This window comes from Brassica rapa, chromosome A06 (assembly GCF_000309985.2).
Source record: "Brassica rapa cultivar Chiifu-401-42 chromosome A06, CAAS_Brap_v3.01, whole genome shotgun sequence".
Classification (NCBI taxonomy): Eukaryota; Viridiplantae; Streptophyta; class Magnoliopsida; order Brassicales; family Brassicaceae; genus Brassica; species Brassica rapa.
Window position 1 is genome coordinate 23257550 of NC_024800.2, and position 18023 is coordinate 23275572.

General features: G+C 35.1%; 2 protein-coding genes across 2 annotated transcripts; one reads left to right on the forward strand and one right to left on the reverse strand.

Annotated features, from left to right (window-relative positions):
• Nucleotides 1–1610: 1610 nt before the first annotated feature.
• On the reverse strand, nt 1611–17559 carry LOC103874554 (protein HASTY 1). Its single transcript, XM_009152975.3, has 23 exons — nt 17268–17559; nt 16732–16833; nt 16143–16286; nt 15967–16047; nt 15813–15882; nt 15502–15572; nt 15264–15427; nt 15107–15178; nt 14785–15022; nt 14401–14463; nt 14014–14301; nt 13820–13933; nt 13593–13719; nt 13327–13496; nt 13110–13211; nt 12512–12615; nt 12147–12432; nt 11813–12054; nt 11190–11693; nt 10817–11111; nt 10549–10732; nt 10237–10459; nt 1611–1782 (listed from the first exon to the last, which is right to left on the reverse strand). The coding sequence occupies exons 1-22, from the start codon at nt 17379–17381 to the stop codon at nt 10380–10382; spliced, it is 3615 nt and encodes a 1204-aa protein (XP_009151223.2). The 5' UTR covers nt 17382–17559; the 3' UTR covers nt 1611–1782; nt 10237–10379.
• On the forward strand, nt 2401–8186 carry LOC103874830. Its single transcript, XM_009153260.3, has 9 exons — nt 2401–2586; nt 3429–3702; nt 3804–3918; nt 3996–4120; nt 4206–4287; nt 4368–4479; nt 4555–4712; nt 4780–4900; nt 5001–8186. Exons 1-9 carry the CDS (start codon nt 2401–2403, stop codon nt 5295–5297), a joined length of 1470 nt encoding a protein of 489 aa, XP_009151508.2. The 3' UTR covers nt 5298–8186.
• Nucleotides 17560–18023: the final 464 nt, after the last annotated feature.

The window sequence follows — 18023 nt, forward strand, 5'->3', positions numbered from 1 at the left end:
CTCACAGGACGACCTCCCATATGAACGTGAACCCTTGGGTTTAGATTTCTTCTTAGCCGAATGTATAAGTCATGGCTTCGGGCTGGCTCTCGTTGTCTTTCTCCTTTATATTATTTCTCCCAGGCTCGCACTTTGTGTTGGAATACCCGCTGCAGTGTACTTCATAGCCGCTATAGTTTGCGTCTGTCGTCTCCCTCCGGATGATTTGCAATCAAACCAACGCAGTCGTCTACCACTGTAGCCCTTTTTGTTGATACAGCTTTTTCTTTGGGCTTCTTTATATAAATCAAATCAGATTCTACAATGGTTTCTTTATATAATTTTTTTTTTGTTTTAGTCAAATCAGATTAGTATAAATATTTTTGAGTTCTTTGCCAATTTTTTTTCCAGAAAATATGACTAAACCTACAATTCTAGACAATATACATTTACATGATCCTTATAATATTAAATTCGTTTTCAATATAATATTATTAAGGTATATTAGGTAGTGTTATCCTAATCATTATTTTCTTATTCAATAAATTTCAGATAATGATGTAAAAAAGGTTTCAAATAATAGTAAAAAATTAAATTAATGACTCATCAGTTAAAATCATTAAAAACATGACAAATATATAAAAAATTACTAAAGCCATGGAGAGCATGACAAATCAGCAAATTCAATTCTCAAATAATAGTATAGATTACATAAAAACTTTATAAACTAATTCAGCTATATTAATGATTGATGAAGGTAATTTATTAAGTTAATTGTATAAGAATGTTAGTCAATATTATCTTTAACATTTGATTATAATCGATCATAATTTTACTAAAATAATTTGTTAATACAATTCAATTTTGTACAAATATTATACTAACAAAACATTAATATGATTTTTTTTTGTTAAAGAATCATCTATTTTGAAACGGACGAAGTACTATTTTTATGCTTAGACTAATTTGGTGTGTACTTATTTTTTAGTAGATAACTCCCATTTATCAGATTTTTTTTAAAACATTAATATGATTAATAAATGAAAATATGCTATTTTAAAGAGAAATTTACTAAGATGAGTCAAATTAATTATGTTATTATTAGAGTGACTCATATTTTTCAAAAATATTATAATGCTTTTTTGGTCGAAAATACTCTTGCCCGTAGTTATAACATTTTCAAAAAAATAATTATGTCGAATAATAAGTTTGTTTATAAAATCTGGTTAAAATACATGAAGTTTTAAGATTGTGCACAACTATTAAAAAACTTGTCTTTTATCTTACAAATATCATTAAAATATAAATTAAAAGTTGTTTAACCAATCACAAACAGACAACAAAATATCATTTGTTGCACAATTTTTTGATAAAATAAAAAAATATATTAATAGACAACATCATCTATTTTGAAACATCAAAAACTCCCTAAAAAAACATCTATTTTGAAACGGACGAAGTACTATTTTTATGCTTAGACTAATTTGGTGTGTACTTATATTTTAGTAGATAACTCCCATTTATCAGATTTTTTTTTATTAATTTGGTATTTGTTGTGTTTAGCGAATTAGATCTTGAAGGAGTGAAAATAGTGGTTTGATCAAAGAAAAAAAGAGTGTGTTTCAAAAAAATAGTGAAAATATATATAATCTTGATAGGATAACTCTACGCACAACACCAAAGTTTTATCGACTTAGCTATTTTTTATAAATCATGGACTTGTCTAAAATTGTGTAAATGGCATGCTCTAGAGAAGTAGCATTAGATAGCAAGTTTGATATAGAAAACCTCGTTCATGCATCATCCCACTATATAATAGGGACTATTTTAAAGCTCCCTAAAGCTATCCCCAAGGTCAAAATATTCCCAGCCACTGATTTTGCCACGTCACTGGCTGATTCTGTTTGAAATTAAAATCGCATCATTCACGATTGGGCTCTGTGGGCGCATCCTCATTCTCCGACTCCGTTATTTCGTTTCCAGCTCAAGCCAAATCAATCAGATAATTCACTTTTCACAGCCCAGCCCACTAACCCATCTGCGAAACCCAAGCCAAATCAAACAGATAATTCATTTCTCCCAGACCAGCCCATTTATTTATCCTAATCTACGTATTGGCGAGACTGAAGCCAAAGCTTCGAAAGCTTTCTCCTCCTCTCGACAACCCTAATCGCCGCTCCCCATTTCTCTGTCCCTCATGTCGATTCACTTTCTCTTCCCCAAATCTTCCCGTAAAACGCCTCCGATGAAAGGGCTGGAACTTCAATGTTCTCCCTTAAAGCCTCTATTCAAGATCCCTACAGACCTTCCACCTCCCACCCTCCGCCTTATATCTAGATGCCTATTTATATCCTCATGTCTTTTACCTCAGATCCTACCCTTATCTTTCTCTCATCGGATCGTTAGTTCTAAATCGTAATCATGTCGAAAGAGGCCGCAATCCGCACCGGCGAATCTTCTCCTCTCCTCCTCTTCCGACAAGTTTCACCGGGACCCGGAGATTCCACCATGCAGTTTCGGCTTCTTCATTTCTGGGATGCTCGCAAGAATGTCAAAGGAGGACCAGGGATCATTCTTGGGATCGAGCTCCTTCTGATCGACGCAGAGGTATGTTTTCATGTTTCCTTTTGGATGTCGTTTCCGTTTCTGAACCGTGATTATTTAAGCGTGTTTTAAAAAAAAAATTAAATCAGCTATGTTGAGATGTAAATATATAGGCGTATGTTGATCAAAACTTAATTGATTGGTTTGCTATGAAATTATATATGCGTCTGTTGATAGAAAACTTGATTGGTTGGTTCAGGTCTTAAGCGTATTTTAAATTTAAAAAAATTGATCAGTTGTGTTGAGACGAAATTATATATGCGTATCGTACTATACAACTTGATTTGTTGGTTCTGGTCTTAAGCGTAGCGTTTTTAAAAAAAAAAAAAAAAAAAAAATAGATCAGTTGGTTTGAGATTTAATTATATAGGCGTCTGTTGATAGAAAACTTGATTGGTTGGTTCCGGTCTCAAGCGTATTTTTAAGCAAATAAATTGATCAGTTGTGTAGAGATGAAATTATATAGGCGTATCTTGGTAAAAACTTAATTGATTGATTTGAGATGAAATTAAGCCCTTTAGTAGGATCTTTGAAAAATAAAATGATCAACTGGTTTGAGCTGAAATTGTATAGGCGTATATGTTTTTAAATAACCTGATTGATTGGTTACAATTCCTATTTGTGTATCTTTGAATTGTCTTCATGTTCAAATGAGCGTGTCTTTATCAGAACTTAAACTGTTTTATCAATCCTGTTTTGTTGTTTTGCTAACTCACCGCAACTATCTTTGTAAAAAAAAATTATTTATCAGCTTGAAATCAGACTAGCGTATCTGTGATAGGTATACGACTGACCCAATACTTTTAGATATTCGACTGACCCAATATTGACTCTATGTTATGCAGGGTACTGTGGCTCAGGGGTTCATTGGTCAGAACCGTCGCAACCAATACGAGAAAGAGCTTAAGCGTGGGATGATCTACACACTGACAAACTACTATGCATCGAACAACAAGGTGATGTACCATGTTGCTGACCAGAGGCTGGTAATTTGCATCTCACATGCCTCTGAGCTGAGGAAGGTGGAAGAAGACATTGAAGCCATTTTGACAGAGCGCTTCAGAATCCATTCCTTTGCAGATTTTGAAGCAAACTGCGATCTCAGAGGAGATCTTCACGGTAAGATGTAGATGTTTTCTTACAAAGGTTCACCCATTACAGCTTCTCTATTGATTGTTTGTAACCGTTTAATTAACAATGAGTCTAACTTTGTGTTGTAGATGTTGTCGGCCACCTTAAGCTGGTTGATGGGAATCCTCTCCATCAGCGTCCGGTTTTGTGCATCAAGGATGACTCAGCTTCTCGGAAAATCTTGGTTCATTTGCAACTTAAAGAGTAAGCTACTATAATTCAGCCATTGTTTTTAAATTTATGATCCTTGCTGAACGATCTATTTTTTTCTTAATTTGCAGTGGTCCAGTGATTAACGTCTACCTATGGGACGAGGCAGCGGAGAATTTCCGCGTCAAGTTTGACGCATGTGCAGACACTCCAACGGTTCTTTTGGTGACAACAGTCAATCCTAAGAGACTCGGTGGTAATATTTCTCACTCCATATTAGACTTCCTAATCACTCAAATCCAATTAGATAACCCTATAACTAACTGCTTCTGTGTTGCCAGGGAAGTTATGCTTAAGTTCAATGTCTTCATCAAGAGTGTTCTTCGATGAAGAGGTTGACCCCACCAAAGAATACTTGGCCTGGTTAGTACTTTATTTCTTATAGATTAGTCGATTATGTGTTAACCCCTTTACTGATCGCCTCATTTTAAATTACCTGCAAGGTTGGCCACGAACCCTTCTGTGACTTCTTTGGTGAACCCTGTTGAGGTGGTCAAAGCTGAGACTCTCACAATAGGTGAGATTGCCGCCTTCATCAAGCGTCAGCCTGCTCAGGTAATCCCATTCTGTTATTACAATCAAACACTTTTCTCAATGTAGTTGCTGACAACGCTTAGAATGTGATTACAGATTGCCTACTTTGACTGCATTGCCACAATTGATGATGTCAAGCTTGGCACTGAGTGGTATTACATTGCTTGCAAGGATTGCCAGACCAAGTTAAACCGTGGGCCTACAACGTTGCTTTGCCCAAAATGCGGGAATGAAAATGCTACTGCAATAGCCAAGTAAGTTTCTCCTCTCAAATAAGTTTTCAAGGGAAAATGTGTATACTAATCATTTGGTTTTAACCAGCTATCGTGTGGAGCTGTCTGTCTATGATAATGATGAGCAGTGCACGTTCATCATCCTCGGAGATGCTGGGAAAGATCTCACAGGCAGGAAAGCAACAGAGTTGATCGATGCTTATGTTCAGGTAATGGTTTCTCTGATGATAAATGAAACTTTCTATAATCTTCACACTTATGTTAATCATAGCGTCTACGGAAGTTGATGAATGCGTTTTGTTATATTAGGAAAATGGTGGAGATGAGGCTGAGATTGAAGTTCCACTGCCACAGTGTTTCATTGATGCAATAGGCCAGACAAAGAAATTCAGGATCAAGGTGGCTCACTACAACTTCACTTCCAGCAGGCTGTCCTTAACCGCCACCAAGATAGTCTCAGCAGCAGAGTTACCACCAAAGAACCCCCCACTCAAGACGCTGCCAGGAACTGAAGTGGAGAACACAGAGTTGGGTGAGAGTAGTGGTGGTGGCGCTTCAGCTATTGAAGAGGAGAAGAAGGCAAAACGTACCAAGCGTAGTGGCTAGATGACATGCTGAATGATCACTCCATCAGTGGCTGGTACAGACTGCCCAGTCATGATGATTCTCTAATAACAGTCTACTTTATCTCTCTTTAAACAGTTTTTTCCTTCTTGCTAAAACAGTTTGGTATTGGAAACACTTTATGGTTTCGTTTGCTTATTTGAGTTGTTTTGTTTTTATTCATAGCTTTGTTATGAAGTTTAAGAATGATCAGCATAATCATATTAAAGTGGTTTGATTTTCATTCCTAACTTATTTAAGTTGTTTGATCAGCTTGCATTTTTGCATACGTATACGTAGTTAAGAGCCTAATGCATGCATGCATTTCGTATTTATCAATAACAATTTCCTTGACAGCAACTGTAATACTGTCAATTTATTTACGTATGGTCATATTTTGAAAGTCAATTATTAGTCAAATAGTATCTACTGAATTTATTGAGAATTAAATTTAAAATATTCTGTCATTAAGTCAAATTAATGACGGCATTAAACATATTATATGTAAAATAACATCAACAATTCTAATCTCATAAACACAAGTCCATCGCCCCTTTTCAGAAATTCACGAGCCCTCAACAAATTCATTCCTATTTTTTTTGCACAACCAGATTCATTCCTGTCTATCCGTTGAAGTTCTGTCCTTACAAAAAGTTATCCGTGTAAGTTATTTTTTTTTAAAAAAGGAGTTGATTAGAAAGTGCAAAGGTTATTTGTTTTGATATTCTTCATTCTGTTTAAGGGACAGTTCTCTCTCACCACCATGGGCAAAACAACCTCCAAAGATCCTCAACCTGTAGGAGGTATTTTGTATTTATAAATTCATTTTTGAATTAAAACCTTATTATTATTGATATATTAATTTAATATTTTAATCCAATACTCTAATAATAACAAAAATCAACATTATTAGTATTGATATATTTCATCAATATAAGTGTATTTTCCTATTATCTAGAAGATGTTTTGTATTTTATAATCCTAATTATGCAAAAACCCACATGTATTTTGGTATAAGTATTATTATAGAAGTAGTGATGTTACATAATGGAACAACCTCCAAAGATCCTCAACCTGTAGGAGGTATTTTGTATTTATAAATTCATTTTTGAATAAAACCTTATTATTATTGATATATTAATTTAATATTTTAATCCAAAACTCTAATAATAACAAAAATCAACATTATTAGTATTGATATATTTCATCAATATAAGTGTATTTTCCTATTATCTAGAAGATGTTTTGTATTTTATAATCCTAATTATGCAAAAACCAACATGTATTTTGGTATAAGTATTATTATAGAAGTAGTGATGTTACATAATGGGTTCTTGGGAAAAAAATGGCTTTACAGAATAAACCACATGTATTTTCGTATATGTATTAGTATAGAAACATGTTGATCCTCTTCATCATTTTTTAATATCTCAGAATGAACCTGTTGTTCAGGATTAAATATTGTCTTACACAGCAAAATATCGCAGACTTATTTTGCAAATTTTTAAAACTCTACAAATAAACAATTATTAAGGTGATATCTTCACGTGAAATATTTAAAAAGTGAACAAATAATTATTTTCAGAATTACAAACGAAATCCTACAACAAAAAATCATACAGCGTCAACCAAGAATTATACACCTATAACAAAAATATTTACAGTATTAATTATACAACAACATATTTATATTTTACCTTTTGAAAATAAAACATCATCAGTACTTATTCTTCGACCAGAACTAAATTTAAATGTATAATAAATAACTATTTATCAAGTTCTGTACGTAATACAATTATTTAATATATTTGTTTACTCTTTATAATCATAACTTTATATTTTAATATTTTTTTTCTTTCTAATATCAGAGTCATCAAGTTCAAACACAACGAAGCGAAAACGTGGACGGCCGCTAGGAGTACGTAATAAAGTTAAAGGTATACCTTAAATTCAATCACTCAATCCATCAATGTTCTGTATTACTTACTTATTAAAAAAACCCAAACATCTCGACTACTTGGTCCAACTTTTCTAATATCATTCATTTATTCTTATTCTTCCCGAACAGCTCCAGCTGCGGGAACTATGCCACAACATTTTGCCCCACAATACTTTGACTGTGAGTTATCCAGCTATATCACACAAAAAACAAATTCTATATTAATATATTTATGATGGTTTGTGATTATGCTAAGTAGACACAAATATTTTACTTACAATGCTTTTATGGGTAAACATTTTACCCTCTATAGGTGGCTGCGACATTTGCGCGTTATACGGTACAAGATTCTAAATGATAACATTTTCATTTTTGTTAAATATACCATCTGATTATTAACATATAATTAAAATATTAATACATGCAGTGGCAAGAACAAATGCCCGTGCCATGCGAAGGGCAATATTATTATCAAAACGTACATCAAGAAGGATAGAAGGTAACCATCAAATAATACAACTACAACTTCACAATAAAATAAATAATTTATGTGGAGTAACCAACAACAAATTTTTTTAATAGGACCCAGCGCAGCTACGCCCGCACGAAATCAACGAATCGGCAGAGCTAAAGGAAAAGGTACATATTTTCCTACTTTAGATACATTTTATGTTTACCTATTAAACCGCCAGTAGAATTAAAGAAAATTAACGTGTGCAATTCTCATATATAGAATATTTTCGACTTTTGGTTACAAAAATAAACCCCACAAGGAAAATCACCAAAATGTCATCAAGAGTCATGGAGTCTCCTATGTCTCTCATGACTCTTACATACTTTGTCTAATACCCTGAATATTTATTACAAAAAGTCAAGAAAATTATCTTAAACCATTATTTTAAGATAACATGTTCTCAAATCTAAATTTTAAATATTTTCCCTCCCAAAATTAGGAATTTTCCAAACTTCATAATGTAAAACCCATATTACCGAATACATAATATACGATTATATCTCAAATTTCATAAAACTGATTTGTTCACTCTTTTATATATAGACTTCAACCTTTTGGCTGCAGCATAGCTTTCGTTTTTATATACAGATCAATCATCTTCTATTTATGGGCCCGTATAGTTTGAGTCTAAACATTATCATAGACCCATAGGTAAAAATATAAACGAAATCCTGAATCAAATTTGTTTAAGATATCAAATAGATACGCCTTCGAGCTAGAAGTTCCTAAGTTATAACAAACAAACAAAAAAACTATCTATTTGATCTCTGAATGTCGCCATGCTATAAATGCACAGAAATACTACATACTAATTTCTAATCCCATAGAATCAACTTAACAATAGTTTAACAAGTTATTTTCAAAATTGATTTCCCACCTCTTGATATTTTTTCTTTATTAGCGCTTTTTAATCTAGATAAATATGTTTCAATTGAACATACACACACAAAAACCACTACTTCTCTTTATTTGATTTTTTTTATTATTTTAATATACTATTTTAGAATCAAATATTTAATATTAATATAACATATGAAATTTATATGATTAAAATCAAATTCGTTTTTAATTATATATAAAATTCATTAAGGGTATTGTTTTAATTAACACATTAGCGAATCAGTTAGAAATTAATAATAAATCAATAACCTATCTAAAAGTCTAAAACCTAATAAAATATGACAAATAAGAAAAACTAACTAAATTTTAATATTACTAAAATAAAATTCATTTTTAATATATATATATATATAATATTAATTAAGGGTATTTTTTAAATTAATAAATTAGTGACTTAGCTAAAAATAAATAATAAATCAATGATTTAGCTAAAACCTAATAAAAACATGACAAATAAGCAAATTTACTAAAATTATGGATAATATAAAATATGATTGATTCTTTAATACAACATTAAAATAAGAGTTTTGTTAAATAAAACATAAGTTTGCCGTATCGGCGTTACAAAAAAACAATCATTAATAGTATCGTAGAAATTATGTCTTTTCCATTAGCGAATAAAATTGAAGCATAGTGTTGGAGGATAACCCAACGTATAGACGAGATTATGGAGATTGATATGGGAGTTGAGGTAACATACACAACTGTTCCTCCGTAAAGAAACGCTCCTGCTAGACATCCTGGATAATTGAAAGAGACATATCTGGATTTGGCTTTGTGTTAATGGATGGTGACTTTCCAATGCTGTTTGGAGCAAGGGCCGATATACACGCACCAAATCACCACTGCAAGCGGAAGCTGAAAGTTTACTATGGGCAATGCAAGTGATACTGAAGTTTGGACACAGAGAGATGGTCTTTCAATCGACTGTGACAACTGGTTATACTCATTCAAAAGGAGGAAGATTAGCCTGCGTTGGACTCGGAGCTCGACGAAGTACATGCTGTATCTAAAGAATTTTCTAACTTTCTATTGTTTATATTCCTAGATCTTTAAAATTTCATACGAATAGCCTAGCAAAAGGTGTCTGATCACGCGCATCTCGATCAGCTTTCGTAAACCTTTTTGCACCAAGTTGGCTAGCCCCACAAGCTAGCATGAGGGTGCCAAAAAAGAGAATAAAGTTAAAAGTGAAACTAAATATCCCAATGAACAAATTTATCAGAAGTCCATATTTACGTGGATGTCTATATGGGACAAACAAATTTTTTTAGACAACTATAGAATATAGTCACGAAAATCAATCCTAAAATATATAATTTAAACAAATCATTTAGACAAACCATCAAAATTTTCAATATTACACCAAATAAGAATATAAAGACCAAATATATTCTCTTCGTATATAATGTGTTGTGGTAAGATTCAAAAAAATTAACTTACTTTACAGTAAGAAAAAATTAAATTTTTAATTCCAAATTTACAGTAAAAACATAACATTTTATAAAACTAAACAATTAACATAATAATACAAAAATATGAGAAAAAAATCAAAATACTATCCGCGCGTAGCGCGGACAAGGACCTAGTAACCTTAAAGAAACAACTCCTTAAATGTATCTGATTACCAACTGTGCGCCAAAAATAGCTGCTTCTTGTTGCCTCTCCAAAAACCTTCTTTCTTTAATAATTTACAATCTTTTTAACTTCATACTACAATGATTTTTTTTCCTCACAAAACACTCGCCAGCCCGATTGTTTCCCCTTCGTCTTCTTTAGCTTCAGAAGTACTTGCTGGTCCGCGAGTCCTTACTACAGAGGCAGGGAAAAGTTTTTTTGAAACGTCAAAAAGTTGAGGATTGATATGAAACTTGGTGTATGAGAGAGTTAGGGAGGCTTACAAGTGACGTTGGTGATGACATTCATGGTCTTCTGAGCAGCAAGTGCTCTTAAGTTGTTCCCTGTACCTAACAGCAACAAGCTCCTCATGAGTTGCTTCTGCTCTTTGGGACTTGGAGTTTTCCCCATAGCTTCTTCGAAAGCACGCAAGTCGTTGGGTGTAAGACAAGGAAGTGAAAGTAAAACCTGATACCACGATCAAACAGAGATACTCTAGGAGTCAGCTTTTACAATGATTAATTGATCTATACAAACAAAGAAAAAACTAACCTGGCGAGGGGCTGGGTCTCTGTCAGAGAGATAAATAACTATTTCACGGCATAGGTTAACTAGATCAGCACTGTTAACGGCATTTGACTCCATGGCCAAGCCTCTAATGACCGCAGAAAACAAATCTTTTGACACAAATTCTCTGAGCTCAACGTTATTTGTCAGGATCGCTAGTAGAACAACCACACCACAGAAGCAACAGACTTTGGTTGTTGTTTCCCCATCTGTCCATGTAAAGACTTCCAAACAGATTTGCAGAGCTGGGAGAGCCACGTTTTTGTGATTCAGGAGGAAGCTGCGAACAAGATACATTATTAACTCTCTTTTCATCCAAAAGTTACCAAGGAAAGAGAGAAGAACAGTATATACATACCCAACCATAGAGTTGGATTTGAATGCAAGTAAATCCTTGGGAGAAGACACGTCAATACGTCCCACAGGGCCTGAATGCTCCAGAACAGGAAGCCCGGGGTTTAAACCAGGAGAAGCCATTGTTGAAAGGAGGTTGGCAATCTCCCTAGTTAGATCCCTCAGCAGTTTCTCTTCCATTACTTCAAGTTTCATGTCCGGCCCATTTTGTACACCAAACGAATCTGGAACTTGTGCTCTGCCCTCACGCATAAGACTGGCCCAAGAGGAGCTGATAGCTTTCTGACAATGAATAAATAGTGGGTGCAAGAGAACTTCAAGCCACGTCTCCCACATATCTGCCGGACAAGATTTTACTACATAAACTACAAAGGAATGAATAAGCTGTCGCATGTGCCTGAACTCCATTGACTGTAAGTTCTCCATGAGTGCTACTGCGACATAGTTGGCATCTAGGCATTTGAAGAATGTATCTCCGATTGTTGCTGATAGACCCAACACACAGTATCTGCACATGTAGACAATGTTTTGTCACAACACAAACTTTATGGAAGTTTAAGATAACCAGGAGGAAGAAAGATAAAATGGCCTGGTAAAGGCCAAAAGGAGGTTAATAGATTTGCTTACCCACTATCTCGAATCCCTTTCAACCAATTTCGCACATCAGATTCGTTTGCCTCAGATTGTCCTTCTTTACCACCATCAAAAGATCCATCAGCATAAACCGACGAGGCTTTTGAAAATTTAGGAATTGCTTCCCCAAGGAGACTGTATCGCTCAACATCAGCCATTGTCATAGCTGCCCTCATCTCTGGGGGTAGTGTTTGATATACTGAGGGAGACCAAAGGGAATGGATAACACGGAGAAGCTACACAAACAAGATAAATGAGTGTTATCATGTTAGTCTTTGTAAAAAATCCTGACCATGGGAGTCAATGTTTTGAAGGGAGATATACATACTTTTAGGAGAGGTGGCAACATCCAAGAAAGATGATGAGCCATAGGATGCAAATCTTGACTTGTTACTGAGGTCGTATTCAAGTTGCTTTTTCTATGTCCACTTCTCTTGAGTGCCTTCTCAAAGAATGTAACGGTGTGGAACAAGGACCACATGAAGGGGGTGTTGGAGCACAAACGAACCAGACCCATAGGGTCCGATAGATAGCAATTCTGCCACTCTGATTGGATCCACTGTTGGCTCAATGGCTCCAGCAACCAAGCAAGAACTTCTTGCTGCTGTTGTGCTCTGCAAGAAGATAAGATCTTATCTAAGAACATGATATATCTGATGCTGGATAAATGCAACAAATGAAACTTCATATTACCCTGCTGCAGAAGCCATAACAAGAAATGCTTCACCCAGAATGTTATGCTCTCCACGGAGTAACGTTCCCTCTCTTTGCATATATGCCATTGTATCAGCAATCGACTGTGAAAGCATGAAGTTATAATTAGGGTTAACATGATATTGATCAGATGAGAATGATAATTCCGAACGACAAATGTGAAACAACACAAGAAAATTTGTGCAGTAAGGATGTCCCAATAGACAAATGGTCATGTAAGTCATAGTGCATATGGTTATGAAAGAGCGACTTACACAATATACGTTAACAATTTATAGCACACAAACAAAGTCATAGTCTACTAATCATAAATAGGCGAGATTCACAAAATACATGCATCAACCAACAAGATTTGTTATGTTGCTTTAATTTGAACCAGGTGAATAAACTAGACACCTCTGATTGAAGTTCATGCAAATGAACAATCGGGTAAAAAAATTAATCTACACGTGGTCTATATCAGAGCGGACAGGCTTATTAAATCGCAAGGTAACTTTCCAACCTTCAGATCTGAGTAAGTATAGGTGCCTTGTTTTTGTATCTGGTCCCTAAAGTGGAGAGGAGAGATCAGATTTACCTTCATGTGAGGCAGAACACTTTTATCAGCGGTTTTAGCTATACGTATAAAAGACGTGCAAATCTGCAATCTTGCGATTCTTGAAGTACTAGTTGCTGGATCCTGCCAAGGAAAAAAGCGATAAGAAAACTCAATTACTCTTTAACACTAGGCAGTGTATATCGTATACATGTCCATATGTCCATGGATAAATTTCAACACAAAAACAGAAACAAACCTTGACAATGTGTGGAAGAGAGGTAAGCATTTCAAACAATTTGCTGATCACATTTCCAACTGCATCGGGGAAATACTTGAGAAAGGGACCCATTGCATCCAGATAATGCCCGTGCATTTTTATAAGTTCCGGCTCAGTCAATTTCAATGAGAGAAGCTGCTGAAGCAAGCCTGTTCATCAAGTTAACGATTCAAAAATGAATATGAGGATTAGAAAGTGTCAAAATACAGAAACACTGGAAGGATATAAAATATGCTACCACATACCCTCAAATATTCCACGCAATGAAAAATGAACATCAGAACTACCACCGGCAAACTCACTGAATCCATCAAAAACCGTTGCTACAATACAATCAAAAGCCAATTGCTGGCTGTCCAACACTGCCACATCCTGAAATGCACATTTGTAACATGACGAATATTAGCGCTATATAAAAGTTGCATATTGTCAAAAAAACTCAACAGACAAAAAGCAAGTCTCGGGACAAAACCTGAAGAGGCACTGGAGAAGCCAATAGATCTTTGATGAGGGTGATAATCCTTTCAGATATTTTAGTACTGGCAACGAGGGGCTTGTGAGAAGCGATAAACTTGACCACGTCTAACTGCACCCAAAAAAAAACAAGCTTCTGGTTAATTTGTTGTCTGGGAAATACAATTCAATGCATTTGGTTGGGAAACATACAAGCCTTGATCGGTATTGGCCAAAGTCTCCCTTTCCTTCGAACTCATCACTCCACAGTTCTAAAGGCCCAAGAGAAGGAGCAATTCGAGGAGGGACTTTTTCTTTCTTGAGCATCCGCTGGAAAGATACATCAAGAATTGTGCTAGCAACGTCATCACTAATAAGACCTAAAATCTTTTTCTTTTCGTTATCAACTTGGCTTGAACTTTGCATGCCACCAACTGCTACTCCCTCTGCGCCTGGATTGGCAGCAGCCTTTGGCTTTGTAAGTAGATCCCTCAGTAATGCCTACAAGACAGAACAAAGGAGTTCTAAATGTCTCGGTGGTTTCTATTACTCAATAGATGGTAGGACTGGAAAAGATCGTTGTTGGAGAATTTCACATACCAGCCAGAAGATCATTGCTTCAAAGTGAAGACCCAACTTAAAGTGTTGAAAGAAACCAAGCATCTACAGTCCAAAAAAGGTCAAACAAGTGTTCAAACTAACATATTATAATAGTGCATAATAAAGCAAAGATGCCATAAACCACATAGCAACAGAATGTAGTAAAGTAATTCGACTCAGCTAATTGAGAAACACGATTAAAGATAAGATAACCAGTCTTTACAAAGGTTACTTCAGTATGAGAAATAACCGATTTATGTTATCTAAGGAGTAAGAACATGGCCGTCATGAACTAAAGTGCAGCTACATCCTAGCTGAGCATAATACAGAACTTGAGACTCAACATGTAAATTTAAAAGGTGATTGACACAACGATGTTAGTACCTGTTGAAGGTAGAGAGCCAGTACACCACCATCAGTCGCAATACATTGCAGGTTTGTTGAGCCTAAAGAAACCAAGCTTTCACATATACACTCAGCAAATTCATAATCACTTTCATCGATACCCGAAGTACATGAAGCTGATCTGTATAAGAACTCTCTGGAGACATTCATCAGACTCTGAAACAGACTGCTAATCGCAGCATCGAATTCAGTACCAGAAACATCACTGGGTCTTTTTCTGCAGAAAAGGAAACAAAAAAAAAAAAAATCAAATGTCTACTCTCAATTTAAGGATATCAGGTCAAACAGCGCAGTTGCATACCTTGAGCAGACAAGTTTGAAAAAATCACAAGCATGAAGACGGAAGTCAGGAGAGGAAAGAAGTGCACCGCACCTATCAAAAATTTGGGGATCACGTTTAGCAAGAAATCTAAACATGTAGATGATCCGTACAACATTTTCTGCATGAGTATACTTACCCGTTAATGATTCCATATCTAGAAAGATCTAAAACAGGAGCCCATTCGGCATATGCATTGATGGCATTCAAACTAGCTATGACCACAGCCCCATGCTGTTTTGCTAAGTCAACTTGTTGCCTACTAGCTTCATTCATTGCAGCTCCAAAGTGTCTCTCGAGAAGCTGCATTTTAAGTAGTGCATCAAATAACCGCTACAACAAACAACTAAACATGAGTGGACAAAGTTGTGGCATACATTATACAACAAAGGTAAAATCTCAGGCAAAGATTGAGTAAGTCCCCGCAACAGTAGCCGACGCCTGTCACCTGCAGAGAAAATTTAGCATAAAGTTAGAGAGGGGAACGTTACATGTTAAGGTGACATGTTGTAAAATGCACAACCGAGCTAACAACCGAAAGTGTGCATTTAGAATAAAATACAGTATTTTCAAATATGCATTTTCACAACGCATTAACTATAGCATGAACAAAACTACCACCCTGAAAGAGTGTCAACCCACAGGTAGAAAATGCGAGAACAATTAAAACAACTCCACTCTTAAGTACCTTCCAAGTCCTCATTGTGAACTGTAATATCTTCAGGAAGCCATCTGAGCATCATCGAGACCACTTCAGCCTGATTTTTAAGATAACTCGTTAACACTTTAAATGTATGCCTTAAAGAAAGGAACAAAAGTAAAGAAATGAGAAAGCATTCTACTTGTAATGGGCCCTGTGCAGACAAGGAGGTTAGTGAAGGAAACAACTCCTGCCAAAGATCGGGACCTTCTCTTCTAACTATCTGTAACATGGAAAAATTAGTAATCCACACAAACTGAGTGAAAGCAAACACTAATGATGACTGCAGGTGAAACTCAAATAAATATGAGCTCCTACCTCAGCTACAAGGGCAGCTGACTGACTCTTCAGAGACCATTCCTCAGATGGACTAGCTATCTCTGACATTAAGTCAACAGAGACCTTAGCAAAATCCCTGCGCTCTGAGGGGCTTAATTCTTCCCACCGTAGTCTAACCAGATGCTGCAAAAAAAAAGAGAAAGATAGCTACATCATAAGGTTGTTATGCTCTTCTTAAAAGCTGCAATGAAATCTCGCGTATAGTCCACTCAAAATTTAAATATTGATATGGTAATCTCATTACAGCATACATAAGGTCATAAAAGTGAGCGTGTCAAGAAAGTTGAAGAAACCTATCAAATTTCAACTTGCTACCCAAATACTTCATAGGCAAAGAGTCTGTGTTATCTCATTTTATACGACAATATTTACAAACTAAACCTCCCTCCCAACTAATAAGAAACTAACAATTCATTTTCAATTTTGAACTTCAAAAAAAAGGCAGCAAATGACCTTCAACATAGCATGCATTCTATACCCATACTTTCGCATTAACATCTAAAACTTTCCCACTTGAACTCAGCAACGTCAGTTAATGGGATAACACAATGATATTCCAAACCAATACCTGTAACATTTTGAAGGCATGCAGACGGATCTCTGAAGAGCATTCCTTCTTCACTAGAAGTAAGGAAACGTGTGCTAGAACCCTGATATCTCCAGATTTAACCTGCAATCATTTCAAGGTAACAGATCACGAATAGCTCAATCAAAAACCAATGCAAAGACACTCATAAAACCCTCAGGCATTTCTTGAAAAAACTGAACAACATTAATGCTGTCCAAAACAGTGATAGATGCACCCAATTTAGGTTCAACTAAAACCTCAATCACTAGCAATCAAAACCTTAAATACGCAATCAAAAACACCAAACCCTAAAACCAGAAAAGGTAAAGCAACATCCTTTAATCTCAATCTTGTGTCTAAGGCAGGTGATCGCTAGTAAAATTTAAAACCTTTACGAAGTATATCAAGTTGCAGAAACCTCAGCATTTCAACAAGCAAATCATAACTGAAAACACTTAGACCAGCACACAATCAAATACCCAGACGCAAATCGATTTAAAAAGTGTAAAAAGGTGAAGTTTTTAAGGTATACAGACAGATTCGAGGAATGCAACGGCGGCTCTGCGAGCATCGGGAGTGGAGTTATAATCGAGGACGGCGAGAATCGCTTGAGCCACGTTGCTAGCTGTGCTGTTGTTGCTAGCATCCATTGTGAAAGAGAGCTCCTTTTCCCCTTTTTTGAGAAACTCGTCTGAGTACCTTAAGAAGAAGATTCTCCTACGCGTCTTCGACTTCTTTTGAAATTCAACAGCTTGCCAGAGAGAGAATCTGCAATGGTTTTAAAGCTATTTATTATTAATTAAGCCGACTCAATCTAGCGTTGAAACAAAGTCTCGTTTCCAACTAATTTTATATTTTTAAACCTCAAAATGATATTTATTTATTTTTGTCAAATTTATTACAATAGCTTGTTAATTTTATTTATTTGCAGATAATAAGGAATTATGGTGTATAAAAGAAAAAAAAACACCACATGTTCTTATTTTTAATTTGAAAAGTACTAACTGAATTCATAAAAATAAAAATTTGTTTTAAAAAATATGTTTGAAGTTCTTATGTAATTTTTATTAGTTAATAATGGTGAATTGTATTTTTTTTTTTAAATTGTATATTTTGAAATTAGTTTGGAATTATGAAAAATTAATAAATACAGGAATAATACATTTATTGGAATATCGTGTATCAGATTCTTTTCTGTCTAAAGAAAAGAAAAAGTTGTTTTTGGTCCAAAATGGAGAAGAAATGCACTAGGAAATGCACATGTTCTTATTTTAATTTGAAAAGTACTAATT